The sequence below is a fragment of the Phyllostomus hastatus genome, unplaced genomic scaffold (assembly GCF_019186645.2).
Source record: "Phyllostomus hastatus isolate PE091 unplaced genomic scaffold, TTU_PhHast_1.1 phas_contig_1, whole genome shotgun sequence".
Classification (NCBI taxonomy): Eukaryota; Metazoa; Chordata; class Mammalia; order Chiroptera; family Phyllostomidae; genus Phyllostomus; species Phyllostomus hastatus.
This window is the reverse complement of record NW_025333498.1, coordinates 44,337,490-44,353,117: the sequence shown is the minus strand read 5'-3', so window position 1 is coordinate 44,353,117 and position 15,628 is coordinate 44,337,490. Positions and strand designations below refer to the sequence as shown.

The following is a 15,628-nucleotide window of genomic DNA, read 5'->3' as shown; positions in this document are numbered from 1 at the left end:
CACATGATATTATTTGTTTTATTGAGATAGATTTTGAACATTTTTAAACTACTATTTTCATTTTTATTTTATTTATTTTTAAAAGACTTTATTTAATTTTAGAAAGAGGGGAAAGGAAGGAGAAAGAGAGGGAGAGGAATATCAATGTATGGTTGGCTCTTGCACACCCCTAGCTGGGAAACTGACCTGCAAACCCAGGCATGTGCCCTGAATGGGAATCAAACTGGCAACCCTTTGATTTTCAGGCTGATACTCGATCCACTGAGCCACAACAGCCAGGACAAGAAATTTCATTTTAAAGGCTGCTTTCTCAATAGATTATGCAATAAAATTAGGACAGAAAAAAAGGACTTCAAAGTAATATTCTTTTAAAATATAACAATTTAAAGAATATTTGACAATTTTATGATTTTATTATTTGTGTATTCCTTTATTTTTTCAACAATAATTTGGGTTTATATTGTGTAAAAATAGAGGTGAACTGGCTATAAGATATCTGTGCTAACAGGGCTGTAAAATGAGAGAGAAGAGAGAGGCTTTGGTAAAGGCATGTTTCCATAGGAGTTACATTGTGATCAAAATCTGAATTCCCTAGGCAAGTGAGGAAGGATAGTACCCTAAAGACAGAGAAGGATTTATGCAAATAGAGGGAGATATGTATGGGGTACCCCCAACAAGAAAGCTGGAAAGGGCCAGATTCAATGCAGTGAAAAGCCATACCAAAGAAAATGAGTTACATTCTGAAGTTAATAGGTGGTTCTTTGAAGAGGTACGGGGAATCACACAATCAAATGAGTGGTGTAGGAAATGTATTGGAGGAAGACAGGCTGGCAGTACTTAGAATGGTTAGAAGACTGCTGCAGTACTCTGGGGAGTGACTATAAAGCAAGGTTCTCGGTGGCTGTATCAGTCTCAGAGTGTGAGCCCTGTGGGTAATTTTATTAAAATCTATTAGAAATATTTGTTTATTTGAAAATTTGCATGAAATAGGTACTCAAGTATGGGGTTTACATTTTATCCCAATCATATTTTTTACTTACTCTTTTAACTAAATTTAAATTTAAGTAAGTATAAACTTTATTCTTAAAAGTAAAAAAAAAAATTTAGCTGACTACCTGGGAGGTTTGTGGGAACTGTGAGTTCTTTATTTTTGTGATGCTGCCATCTAGTGAACTTTTGGTGAAATCACTTTGTGATAATCAAGTTTGTAGCTTCTGGTCTTTTAATCAATTATGTTTGATGCGGTTGATTTGGACAGAATTGTACACACATTAGAACATAATGTAGGAGCCACTGGTGTTTTTTTTTTTAAGGTGGTGTCACAGATGTGACCACAGGGCTTTTAGTAAGGGGTTAAGTGTGAAGTTCCATAGGTCCTCATTGTGCCATTCTTTATAATAAACTGATAATAAAATAAAAGTGCTGTCTTTTTTATTCCTTGAGTTTTCTAAAAGAAGGGTGATTTGCAAAATCATATCTATAAGACACTGAGTTAGTCTAAAATTTTAGTTAAGATGAAAACTCGTTAGTCTGCAAAACCAGGTTTTGATAACCTCTAAATCTTAATAAAAATTAATTGCATTTCTTTTCTATCATTCCTAAACCTTATGTTAGAATGGAGAATCTGTTGTATTTTTTAAAAAAGATGAAATAGAGTTTTTATTTTTTTTAAGATTTTATTTATTTATTTTTAGAGAGGGAAGGGAGGGAGAAAGAGAGAGAGAGAAACATCAATGTGCGGTTGCTGGGGGCCATGGCCTGCAACCCAGGCATGTGCCCTGACTGGGAATCGAACCTACAACACTTTGGTCCACAGCCCGTGCTCAATCTACTGAGCTACACCAGGCAGGTGAAAATTTGTTGTATTTTTATGCTATACATTACTTATTTTTCATGAGAAACAAAGTCCAAATTTATACCCCTAGAACATTAGTTATTTTTTACCAGTAAAAACTTTTCTGAGATGCTACTTATGTCCAATAATGAGCAAGATTTCTAATTAACCAATTCTTCAGTATATTGATGTTTGTAAAATAGAAACTATGCTTTATGGTAAGGATCGGAAATTCCTTCTTTTCTGCAACAGGTGGGATAGTAAATAATTTATACTTTGTCAGCCATAATGTCTCTGTTGCAGCTACTCAATTCATTTGCAAAAGCATCAACAGATAATATTCAAGCAAATGAGAAGTTTGTGCTCAAATATATCTTTATTTATTAAAAGCAGGTCATGGTTTGCATCCTCTGTTCTAGGTGCAATTGCTATAATAGCAGTTTGGGGTTATTCTTAAGCGATGTTAAAATAATCTAAAATCAGTCCCTCTGCAATTATTTCCTTCAAAATACCAATTGGTAGATGTTTCTTCAAAGTTGCAGAAAATCTAAAGTTTTGAGAATGTAATATATATGCTATTAGTAAACTAACAATACAGAACTCAGAGGTAAAACATTTTTGCAAGGCGAACTATCACCCTTATTTAATGATCAGTTGGTTTTGTCTTGTCTTATGTTCATGTAAAGAGTTGTCTCTTTTAAAATATTTTATTTATTTATTTTTAGAGAAAGAGGAAGGGAGGAAGAAAGAGAGGGAGGAGAAACATCAATGTGAGAAAGAAACATCAATCAGTTGCCTCTCACACCACCCACACCAGGGATCAAACCCACAACCCAGGCATGTGCCCTGACCATGAATCAAACCAGTGACCTTTTGCTTTGCAGAACGATACCCAACCAACGGAGAAACATGGGTCAGGGCACAAAGTTGTCTTAATGTGAAATGAATCGCTATGTTCTCTAAGTAAAACTTAACATTATGATATGCACAAAGCTAAATGGTTTTGATGGTTATCTATTAATTTAGCAAATTGCTACTTGGGTACAGTTTGGATAATACAAATTCACTAATCCAGATTGTTTTTCTGGAAGAACTTGTTTCTAAAACACTGAATTCTACTAGGCAGACATGCAAAACACTTGAAGCCATACAAGTAAATAATGAGAATAAAGTCAGACAACATGAAGCTGTTAAGGGTTCAAGTCAATGTACAGAGAAAACGCAGTGTAGAGGCAAAAGTATTTTTACCAGTTGTGTGGGGGGAGGAACAAACTATCATCAAGGTTCTTCTGGCTGATTAATAACCAAACAGACATAAGACAGATTAGCAAGAGAAAATAACTAAGTTTAATACATATGTATGTATGGGAATCCTGCATATGTGTTAGAGTTGGAGATCCCACATGCAGAAATGGTTCAGAGGGAATATGGGCATATAAGACATGCAGAGCTAGGAATGAGGTGATGTGCCTGTGAGGCTTCAAAGGGTCAGTGGAAGATCATAATAAAAGATATTTATTAAACAGAAGTTATATCTGATGATCTCTTATTATGAGCAAAACCTCAAGTTCAATTTTTTTAGGTAGTTAAAGGGAGGTGCAGGAATTTCTCTTGAATCTGCTGCTAAAGCTGACATTACCTCTAAGTAATCTGCATATTATTGAGGCACATCTTTTTTTTAAATTTTTTTGACATCCAAGTCTAAGTACTTCAAAGTGTTTTTTAAAAATATGTTATTTACTTATTTTCAGAGAGAGGGGAAGGGAGGAAGAAAGAGAGGGAGGGAAACTTTGATCTGTTGCTTCTTGCCCATGTCCCCAACCCAGGATTAGGCCTACAACCCAGGCACAAGCCCTGACTGGGAATGGGACTGGCCACATTTTGGTTTACAAACCAGCACTCATTTCACCAAGCCACACAAGCCAGGGCACCGCTGAGGCTCATCTTGGTGTGACTTGTTCTCAGTGCCCCACAGTTAGTTATCTTTGTGTCAGCTGATTGAGGCAGGACTTGGTCTCAGGAATCCTGCTAGTCTCAGCTGAGCTCATTCGTGTATCTCTAGCTAACTAGAGGAGGGTGGGGAGACAAGCAGATCCAGGCTGAGCTCACTAAGAATGGTTCTGATCTAAATACATTTCTTCCATCTTCCATCTGGGCAGCAGGTTGGCTCATGCTGTTCCTTCTCATAGAGATGGCAAAGGGCAGGGGAGAGCAAGCCTATCCACTGAAGAGCTTTTGGGATTCTGCTTGTAATACATGTATTAACATTCCTTTGACCAAAACAACTTACATGCCTCACTCATCCCAGTGGCACAGAATTGAACCCTGTCCACAGTGAGAGGGACTGAAGTTATCTGGCAAGGAACATGAATATAAGAAGGGACAAAGAAGCACAACTGTTAAGGAAATTTGTCACAACATGTATACACTTGAGTCAATTAAATTAAATGTGGGCTTGATGTGAGATTAAGTGATAAACTAAAAACTTTCATTAATTCCTTCAGTTTAGTATGATACACCATAGCATTATTCTTGAATGTTTCAGTAACACAAAGCTTTTATAACTTTAAAAATCATAGAGGACTCAAAAAGGGTTTCATCTTATATTTATATCTATTTGTATTCAATGAAATTACAATTTCATTGAATTTGTAATTCAATGAAACTTTTTTGTTTTCATTTTTAATTTTTTAAAATTTACATTTATAAATTTAAAAAAATATATGTTTTTTATTTATTTTAGCATAGCAAATTTAAAACCTATTACATTTTAACATAAATTATATATTGTTAGGAAAACAAACTTCTGAAATGAGTGAAAAAATAATGTTTTATATTTGACAAATCTTTTTATTGTTTGGTTTAATAAAAGACAGCTATTTTTTATATCTACTTCTTCATTCAATCTCTTGCTTTTTTTATCTTTGTGAAGAATATGAAGAAAATCGCTCCTCATGCTGATATAGAGTCAGAAAAAGCAGAAGTTGTTTAATTGAGGATATTTTTTGATAATGCACCAGAATTTGACAAGTGAGGACTTCTTGGAGTAGTAGTGTGGGATGTGAAACAAAATGACTGAACTTTCTGTACTTTGTTACATGAAAATGTATTGGTTAATTTGCATTTTGAATAGAGCTTAATCCATGATACATAACATTAAGTATTGGTCATTTGGTTTTCTGAGCTATGAAGATTTTCCAAATATTTACGTACTTCATTATGTATCATTTTTAAATTATATATCACTACTAAGCTAATCAGAAACATTTTTAAATACTGGGAAAAGGTAATATTCACAGAAGTGAATACAAGTTTCCCAAAGTTCTAATATCCCTTGGAAGCTTTTTTTTTTAAATTGGAAACAAATGCTATAAATTGTTTTCCTTGAACTGACAGACTCACATGATTCTTACTATTACTTATCAGTTTCTGTTCCATGAAAAAAATGGTTCTTCACCAAGTAAAAGTAGCTTGCTGAGATACAACTCAATTTATAACATTAAGTTCACTACTTTGAGACAACCATCTTCAGAATGTGGTTTAATACTTTATACATACTTCCCATATTATTTAACCTTAAAAATATAAAAATTTAGGTTTTGAGATTTCATCATTTGAATGAAAATGATTCAAATGATGAATCTGCAAATTCATCATTTTTACAGATTTATCAAGGAGCCTTTTAAGTAAAATTATCTTTTCCCCCCTGCAGCTGAATGGCTTTGGGATGCAGTTGACCACTTGTAGAGTTTGGTGCCATTGGCTGGATTTGTGCTAGGCCACCAGCAATTTTGCCCATCTGTGCTTTTGCATTATCATTGCAAATATCAATGCAGTGAAGAAGGAAAAGAATGTCTTGGTATTATGAAAATTGTTTTAGCCTAAAAGAATTTTGGGAATGCCCAGAGTTTTTGTGGTTCTCACTTAGTGAACCATAGAATCAAAGGGTGATCCATATTTCTACATGTATAAGTTAATATTGAACATTACAGCATTTTGTTGAAGATTCTCAAGGATATTTATACTTATTTCTAATCATTAAGCAAATTTAAAACTTGTTATTATGTTTTCCCCCAGGGTTGTTTGGTTGGCTTTGATCTAGCACACGCAGTTGGAAATGTTGAACTTCACTTACATGACTGGGGAGTCGATTTTGCCTGCTGGTGTTCCTATAAGGTACAAAGTAGTTAATATATTTACATCCTTTTATTCCACATTAACATTAATCTAAATTAAAAATCTGGAGAGGCAACCAATTTTAACTATTGGAATTACTTTTGCCTATTTCTTTTATTAGTGTATTTCCTGATTTTAGTTAATTATAGAGTCATACAATAGAATGGTATGATAATTAAATTCTGGTGTTTCCATCCACTATAGAGTACTTATTCCTTCAGTTCTCTGGCTGCTATGAAAAGTCGAGAGGTTATGGAAAAAAACAACTCTACACTTAAAAGTTAATTTAAGTTAATTAAATTTTTTAGTTTGGGTTTTTTTTTTTGGTATGTTGTGAAATTTCTACATGTATAAGATAATTGTTATGGAATTGAGTTGATAGTGACATTTGAAGACAATTTAATTAACAGGGAGCATGGGAATAAAACCAATTTATTTTAATTTAGGTAATTTTAAAATGTGATAGTTTTATTGTTATTTAAATAGTTTTGTGACGAAATAATTGAAATGACTTCAATGGATTAGATTAGATTGGCTTCAGTGGCACTATTATCTACTAGTCAGAGCAAAATCTGGCCAAAAATAATAGCTATTTATTCTCAATTAATAATTCTATGTTTCATTTGCTTTTCTTTGAATAAAGTGACCCAAAATTCTGTTTTACTATGAATGCTTAAATAATCACACATTTTGAACTGGTTAAAAGTTGATTTCATAGCAACAAAAAAGTCTGATTTCATTGTTTATCTTTGATATATATTCAGAGGAACCCATATAATTTCATTTATTTTCAATCCAGTATTTAAATTCAGGAGCAGGAGGTATTGCTGGTGCCTTTGTCCATGAAAAACATACCCATACAATTAAACCAGCGTGAGTACCATTTTAAATTCTCCTTTGGTGATGAATAAATTAATCTGCATTAATCAAATGCTAAATTTATGTGAATTCTTTAAGATGTTATCCATTATGAATCTGCATTGACTATAATTATTTTACTACTGTATTTACTACTGTACAATGATGTGCTTTATCGGAAATAAATTCAATTGGTTGAGCAAAAAAATCACAAAAAGGAAACTCCAATGCTAAAAATGAGTTATTGTAGTCATGTAGAGCAGATGGTTTAAAGCAAAGAGAATGCTTTCTTTTTCAAAAATGAGACTTCAGAAAAGTTCTGATTTCTCACATTGATGAATAAATCAAAGGCAACCAGAGATGTGCCTAATAGAGCCTTAAATGTAGTGTGTTGTTATTTGGATCGCATCTACCTCTGAAGCCAGAAACATAATATGATGGTCTTGTAAGGAATATCTTATGCCCTAAAAGATTTTATAATCTATGAAAACTGAAGAAACTGAACACTAAACAACTGATTAACTACATAAAAACCAATATTTCTATGTTATATAACTTCATTTTTTAGTGCAAGTATAAATGCAAATGTGACTTGCCAACAAATTTACACATTTTTATGTGACTGGGAACTCACAGTGTACCTTTTCTTATTATCTGGTATGAGGATTAAGAAATAATATTCTGGAAAAAAAACCTTTCATAGTTTTATCCGAGTATATGTGATAAGGAGACTGAGTAAACTCTTACTAGGTAATACAATAAAGTTCAGTTAATTTTCTGAATTTTCTCAGCCCCTGGCTGAGTGGTGAAATCTTTACAAGAATTGAAGCTGAATTAGTAATAAAGCTTGGGGTACCTCACGTTTCTGAGGTTCTATATATATAAACCCTAAAAATCTAAGATAATTTTTCTATAGTTCATTTAATTAGTTCTACAATTTCCTTAAGATTTTGAGTTTTAAAATTAAATAGATCATTGTCTCTAGACAGGTATTTTGTCAGACAGATGCTTTCCTCTACTGACTGTCAGTACATTAGATTTTCCCTGTGCCCCTAATTCTCTGACAAGAATATAAAGCATATGTTCTAAGACTGCCATGCATGTAGGAGAAAGACCATGTAGGCAGATTCACAGGACAGCTTGACTGCTCGCTGGTCCATGATATGAAGACTGTTCCTCGGTATCTCCATGTTCTGTTCTATCCTCTAACTAAAGAGAGTATCAGCATCTGCCTCATTGTCAATTGTGTGAGAATAAAATGGCATGAGACATGTAAAGCACTAAGCACAACCCATAAGTATTATATGTGATCCACATACATAAGCTAAGAACTTCGTTGCCTCTCTGTGAAGTGGCATTTTTTACTTAGAGACTTTTGCCTAGTAAAGATCATTTCTCTCAAGGAAAGAACATAACCCCAAACATTATGTTTTCTGACCATTAGGACTTTATACAATTTTGTACCCATTACCAAGTTCATTTCCACAGGCCTTTGACAGGCTGACTATGTAAGTTTCCATTCCTTGATTCTCTCTTTTACCGGCCTTTCATCTTACTGGTTTCCTCACTAATTAATGAGTTGAATGAGATCTTTATGCATGTTCATTTTTTTATTTGTATATGCTTTTAACTGTTTTTTTTTATTCTTATACTTTATTAACTATTGTTGAATTTTAACTATCTGGCCTTGGAAACTGACAAGACTCAAATCAGGCTTGACTCACAAAACCCTCCTTCCAGGAAAACCTGGTTGTTGTGCTTTGTTAGTTTGTTAAAGCTTCTTTTATGTGATGATAGTACAGGTAGTCCCAATGATGCCAACTAATACCCTCTAGGGAAGTAACTGATACTGACATTACAAATTTTGTTGCTTAAAAAGGGGTGACATCTAGTGGCTACCTATGTTATTTCAGACAAAGAGTATCCAAATAATATTTCCTGGTGGAATCTTTCATTCCTTATCAAGTATTTTTAAAGTATATACATTTAAATTATGTATTCTTCCATATCATTTAGCTACGCATTTATAGTACAATAATTTTGTTGTCAAAGCCTTTGATAAAGAGGTAGAACAAGATGAAAGCAGACATTAAAGAGAGAGGTATTCTAGGTGCAAGGTTAAACAGCACACACGTGTATTCATCAAAATAGGGAAACAAGGACATTACTGCCCACCTGGTGTAGAGAGGGGCCCAGGATATGAAAATGTGTACTCTAAAAGTGTAATATTCAGTATATAATTTTGAAGTATCTTTTATATGATGTTTCCATTAGCAATGGGTAAATTACATCTCTGCCAAGATATTTCACTTCCTTTTTTGTTTGTTTGTTTGTTTAAATTAGGCATTTGGCCATTGTTCAATACTGATGAACTAAGACTTTTTCCAAGAACATTTTCCCACTAAAGGGAATGAGTAAAGGTCAGAGTCAATTTACTGCATTAAGCATCATAACTCAAGCTGCTATTCTCAACCAGAATTTGAACTTTTCCTAGTTTATCATCACTTTATCTCATTCCAGTGTCATATGCTAAATATTGAATGAATTATATTAAATAGGACTGATCTTGAGTAAATACTATCTTGTACATTTTTTTCCTTGAGGGCTGACTGTGATTGTAAAGTTAGTAATTATTGCTCTGAAATATGAGCAATATGTCAGAGAAATACTATAATATTTCAACTGTAATAATTTGACAATCAGGTATATCACTAACATAAGTACTTAAATACCTTTTCATTTTTATTTTTAACTGTATAAACATTGTTTTTCTGGTGTACTTTAGATCACTACTTAACCTTTGGATTTTAGTGCCTTCAAAAATAAATAAAGCCCATGCAACATCTTCAATAAGCACCCATAGACTGCAATTCAAGATCCCACCATCTCCTCCCCCTAGTGTTTAGAGAAACTTGAGCATGAATGCAGGAGTGGATCGTATGAGCTATTAAGATTTGGAAGTAGGGAGGGTTGGGTGTGTGGGCTGGAATGGAAGTAAAAGGGAGAAAACTGTCCTTGAACAATGATTAAAATAAAATTTAAAAAAAAATTTTAAAAAGTTTTGTTCTACCATTTTACTTTTTTACCCTGTCCAGTGACATGACACATACTACAAAGCTGTTCTTCCTCGCTTTCTGTGATGGCACAGCATACTTCCCAATGATCCCATGTATTCGATCTCCTGAGATGCTCTTTTCTCCTGGGATTTTTTAATCCCAGAATAATCCCACTTTCTGAGTGACCAAGAATGATGCCTAATGATAATTTTGATGACAATGCTAGAATTTCAAATCATGCCAATACATTTGCTTCACATCTAGAGGTGTTTGATTGAAGGCTTTAAATAGATGGCATTTTTAAAACTTTATTAAGAGATTGAGTCATCTCTTTTATTGTAATAAGTAATTTGCAGGTTAAAAAGCACCAGCCAAAGAGGTTGGCTGACTTCAGTGTGTGGCTAAGGCAAATTTTAGAACTCAGAAATGTAGTTTTTGGGGTTTTTTATTATTACCACTTGGCAACTTGAAAAAAAAGGCAAATTAAACAATATTTATAAGAGCCTAAAAAAGATAAAGGTAAATATCAAAATTTTAGCAAAAAGATATAAAAATGATAAGCTTGTGCCATGCTTGGCCGAACTTTACAATTCAGGTTACATGAAGAGAACATCTAAAGTGTCTTTGTTCTGGGCAATGCTTACCTGGTATATTTGATCCCATATCCTTCTCCAGACAATACTGGAGAATGCCATAATCCAAAACTTATCTGTAATTTAAACTATGTTTGGTATCTCTGTAATCCTTTCTGGCTTACTAAACATTACATCCTTGCCTAGTACCTGAATAAGGTCCTCTTGTCCAAGGACTGAAAGAACACAGAAGTATAAGCAGCAGTAGCAAGGTGTGTGAATTCACAAGACTCCAGATTCTTTCCTGATATTGAATAGGCCAATATCAGGAGATTCTGAAGTGAGTTTGCACAGAATCTCTAGTTGAAATATGACCTAGACTTCCCAGGAAATCTGTTCTAGCTATTTAGCTTATTACTGAAGTTATTTGTTTAGTATTAACATGAATGACTTCTCAGCCATGAATTCTTGACCTCTCAGCCATATCAGATATACTTGACCATCTCCTCTGTCATTAACGTTACCTACTACAGCTCTAAGCTTCCAGTGTACCACGTTCTCTTACTCCTGTTCCAAAGTATGTGATTATTCCTCTATATTCTAGAAGAATCTCTCAGTGCCTCAACCCTTGGTCCTCTTGTCCAGGAGTATCTTTTCTACAATCATGATTTCAACAACAAACATTTGTGGAGGACACCAATTTCCACCTCTACCTACACCATTTACTTACTTTTTAGCCCTTATTTTTATCTGATTGGAAATTATAAGAGTTCCTGATTATCAAAGCATTTCTTCAGTCCCTGAAAATACATGATAATAGAGGAAAGCAAAGGCTGATAGGAAATATTCACTATGAACTACCCATGTACAAAATTAGCATTTATTTGCACCTTTTCCCAGTTAGTATTAGCATCTATATCTATTGGCCTCTTGCTGATTATAGGTGTTATAAATATCAGAAAACACAGTGAAAACACAATGAAATGTATTGTAAAGTAAAATATATCAAGAGATTCAGGAATTCATGATGCAATCGACATTAACGAACTACTGAATCACAAAATCATGAACAATGAGAATCTACCAGAGTTAGAACCATTAACAGATGAAGTAGAGGAATTTTGACACAGTACTTCAAAAACAAATGACTTGAACATCAATGATTAAAAGGAAAAGATAAATGCTTTAAAAATTTTTGAAGATATGATCATCTTTATTGTCATGCTGAAAATGTTAAATGTAAAATGAAAAAGATTATATTTTGCTATCATGTATTTGCCAAAATACATGAAAAAAATCAAACTGGATTTAGTATTTGTTCATTTTTATAATCATAATATTATAATTTTAATCATTATATCATAAAATTTTAAGTTTAAATTTTTATATAATGTTAAACTCTTTTTCCAGAGCATATCAATCAAATATTTTATTTTTTCACCATCAATTACTGTAAAAGTTTGGTTACTGGTATAAAATTTATTTTAAATAGATTTTTAAAATATTTTATTTGTAATCAAATAATGAGGACTTCTAATATATCCACATAACCTTCTAATCTCAAGAAACTTCCAGTTTAACTTATTCCAATAAAAGTGTCCTTTCTAACATGCTCACTGCTTTATCATGTAATGAGAATGACCTGAGTGAATTAAGGACACATAAAAAATATAACCAACAAATATTTTTGTATAAGAAACTTTCATAAATGAAAATAAATATAGGATATGCCTCTGATTTTTAAAATCTTACATTCCATTTAGAGAAATACAGTTTCAATAGTCAAATAAATGGTTTGAATAACAGGTAACACAAAGTTAGAAATATGCCACAAGGCAACTTCTTAGTCAGCGAGAGATAAATTCTCGGACATTGCCATAGGAACAGCAGAGGGACAGATGACTTTAACTCAGAAAGATTTTCTGCTGCTTCAGAAAATCTTGAGCAGCCGGTGGGGGACTTATAGGTACAAATCCTTTACAAATTGGAATGCAATGTTAATTAAATGAATAAATTCACTCTATTACTCTGAAAGCTGAAATAGTTGTCTATGAGAGAGACTTCACTTGATTATTTCATAAATTTAAAAAAGACTTACTTAAATGACATTTCTTAAAAGTATATGCCAAGTAATCTTTTCCTTTTCATACTCTTCACTAAAATGTTTATGGAATCTGAGCTATTGGCTTAACATTTAACATTTTGCCTTTTATCAAAAAATTGTTCTTTATCCCCATTCTACACAATACTTTAGAACTATAGAGGTAGAGTTGATTTTGCCTCATGCTCTTATTTAGTTCCAAAGCCATGCTGCAGGAGTAGGTTATGCCTGTCCTAACTCCTAGCGCCCAGATTCTTACTGGAAGGATTACAAAGGAAGACAAATTGATTGAAGGAGAGCTATCTATGGAATTCTGACACATAACCTACACCTCTCTTCTTTTGAAACCTCAAAATTTATTTTCTCTTCTAATATTGCAATCTAGTATCTCTGAAGGTATATGAGGTCATTTAACCTTTAAGACAAAAAAAGTAAAGCTTGTCAAAGAAATCCTTAAGTACAGGGACATAGTCACTTTAATCTTTACTTCCATTACCCACAATGCCTAAGAAAATATTTTTAATTTTTTTGTTGAATATATAGCTCTTTCTTTACTCTTAGCGTAATAGATAAACCATTTTCTAGCACATGAAAGCATTTCTACTTTACAAGTTATTCTGAAGGGGTATGACTTGCAAAATACTGCCAAATTAAATATGCATTTCCATATGCTTCTACAAAGACCAAATATATTCATGAAAACTAGCTGCAGAAACTTAAAAATATTTTATAAAAATTTAATCAATATGGCAAATAGTTTTTTCTAAAGTTCTAAATTCAGACATTCTCTCTGTGTGCTTTTAACATCAGCATTGCCTCAAAGTATTATAAACCAATATTTCAAAAATATAATATATTTTAAGAAAGTATATGCAGGAAATTTTCATAGGCTTTATTTGTTAATAAAGCTTTCATACAAAAATGACTTAGCTCTTATATGGACAACACATTACTCTGGAACTTCAGGAAACAATTTTCATTAACCAAAACTCATGATATCAGAAAGTATTTTTAAAATAACTATGCTTACCATACTGTTAGCTCATTGGATATATTTGAAGATGCCTCTAATTGATTAAGATTTGAAGATGTAATTGAATATGTAATCAAAACAATTCATATTTATATAAATAACTGCTGGAAAAGGATGAAGAAGTAGATAACCAATCAGTTATTTTGGAAGAGTGCTCCAGGCAAGAGGGAATATTTTATCAAAAGGTCCAAGGGCAGGAGCATGTCTTGAATGTTTCAGGAGCATGGAGAAGGTCTCCATGGCTGAAATAGATTGAGCAAGCTGGGGATTAGTAGAGAAAGAAAGGGCTCCAGAAATGTGGGCTCTTACAAAGCAATATAGAGACCGGGCACACATTGCCCATTTTGCCATAAAAGTGACATGACATAGGAGCTTTTAAAATGAACCTTTTGGTGGCATTGTTGGGAATAGTGTGTATGAAGATGAAGTTGGGCTTTGGAAGACCTGCTGTGGGACGATTATGGGAAAAAGGCAAGAAGTGACCACAACTCAAGGCAGGGGAGTAGCAGAGAGGTGATGAGAGTTTGTAGGATTTTGGATCTGTTCTAAAGGGTTAGTTGTAGCACTCTAAATGAGAATATAAACATGAATGCCAGTTAAGAGATGTTTGCAATCATACAGAAGTGAGCTGCTCATTAACTAAAATATGGCAATGCAAATGAGAGGAAGAAAGCAGGACAGGGTTCTGAGGAAATTGAGAGCACAGAGAGAAATGTGAGGATAGGTGGGTAAGAATGAAATGAGAATCAAATATTAATTTGATGTTTTGGAGAAAAGATGCTGAATCATTAATCAAATGTCATACAGTTATTTTATTTATTAACTTAAAAATATGTCTTGAGTATCTACTCTAAGCTAAGCAGTATGCAAAGCATTGGGGACACAGGCATAAATGAAACCCTATGTCCTAGAACTTACTATTCAGTATAAAGAGTGAAAAAGACAGAGAGGTTAAAGAAATTTATGAAGAAGTAACATTTGAGTTGACTGGAGAAGTCCTCCTGACTCTTAGTCAGACTGAGGGAGGATAGGTAGTGATGGGGCATTCCAGGAAGAGTGGTTTTACATGCATCCATGTCTGGGGCCGGGGCATTGAAGTCTTTGCATTTCAAGTAAGGATTTCAATTTTTATTTTAAAGATAAAGATGAATCATTGACTGTTCCTGTGGAACAAGATTACGAATATAGGTCTCTTCACCTCACCAGGTCTTAGTATGCTCATAGGAAAAAATAAATGGTTAGGTCTGAGTGATCTCTAAACTTTTCTTCCAGATTTTAAACTCTCTGATTCTCAAATGATGAAAATGAAGCACCAGAATAAGGGACATCACTAGTAGGAATAGTTCAGAATCTAAAACCAACTTGATCTAAACCTGTGTGTCATTGACTATTCAATGGCTTTGGTGGCCTTCTTTCCCTTCCCCTTTGTTTGAAAGGTGGATGCAATAAAGCACAGTGAGCACAAACAAATTTGTAACAAACTTTACTGTAACTTGCTCATCTTTTCCCTTTTCTCAGGTGTGAGAAAGTTATTTATATGTGATTCTTAGTATTTAGCAGTAAAAGTTTTCTTATGAAAATTAAGAATATATAAAAGCTATGTGAATGAATAAATGTCTCAGTAGTTTCTGAATAAAACAACCTTTGTGTTACTTTTGATTTTATGAAATGTGAATATTTGAAGAAGGTTTTAAGTAATACATTTTTACTTGAGGTTAGGTTCTAGGGGACATTGGGATGGAAGATGATGACAGATTCAAACTTACCGCAGTCGCTATTACAGATTTTGCTTATGAATAAAATATGTCATATCCCAAACATCCCATGTTTTTGCAATGTTATAACAGTTTGTCTGATTGAACACACTTTTTGAAACCCTGAGCACAGTAAAACTAAATTGTATTTAGTGTAAGTTATGACCTTCAGAGAAAGAAAGAGAGAAAGAGAGAGAGAGGGGAAGGGAGGAGAAGTGAAAGGGATGAACAAGAGGAAAGAGAA

General features: G+C 33.3%; 1 protein-coding gene across 1 annotated transcript in view; it reads left to right on the top strand.

Moving 5' to 3' along the window:
* Positions 1-15,628, top strand: part of KYNU (kynureninase) — a 93,105-nt gene that overhangs the window by 50,645 nt on the left and 26,832 nt on the right. Inside the window, exons 9-10 of the mRNA XM_045831535.1 lie at positions 5,912-6,010; positions 6,810-6,883. Coding sequence (XP_045687491.1) covers positions 5,912-6,010; positions 6,810-6,883 — 173 coding nt within the window. The remainder of the gene's footprint in view (positions 1-5,911; positions 6,011-6,809; positions 6,884-15,628) is intronic.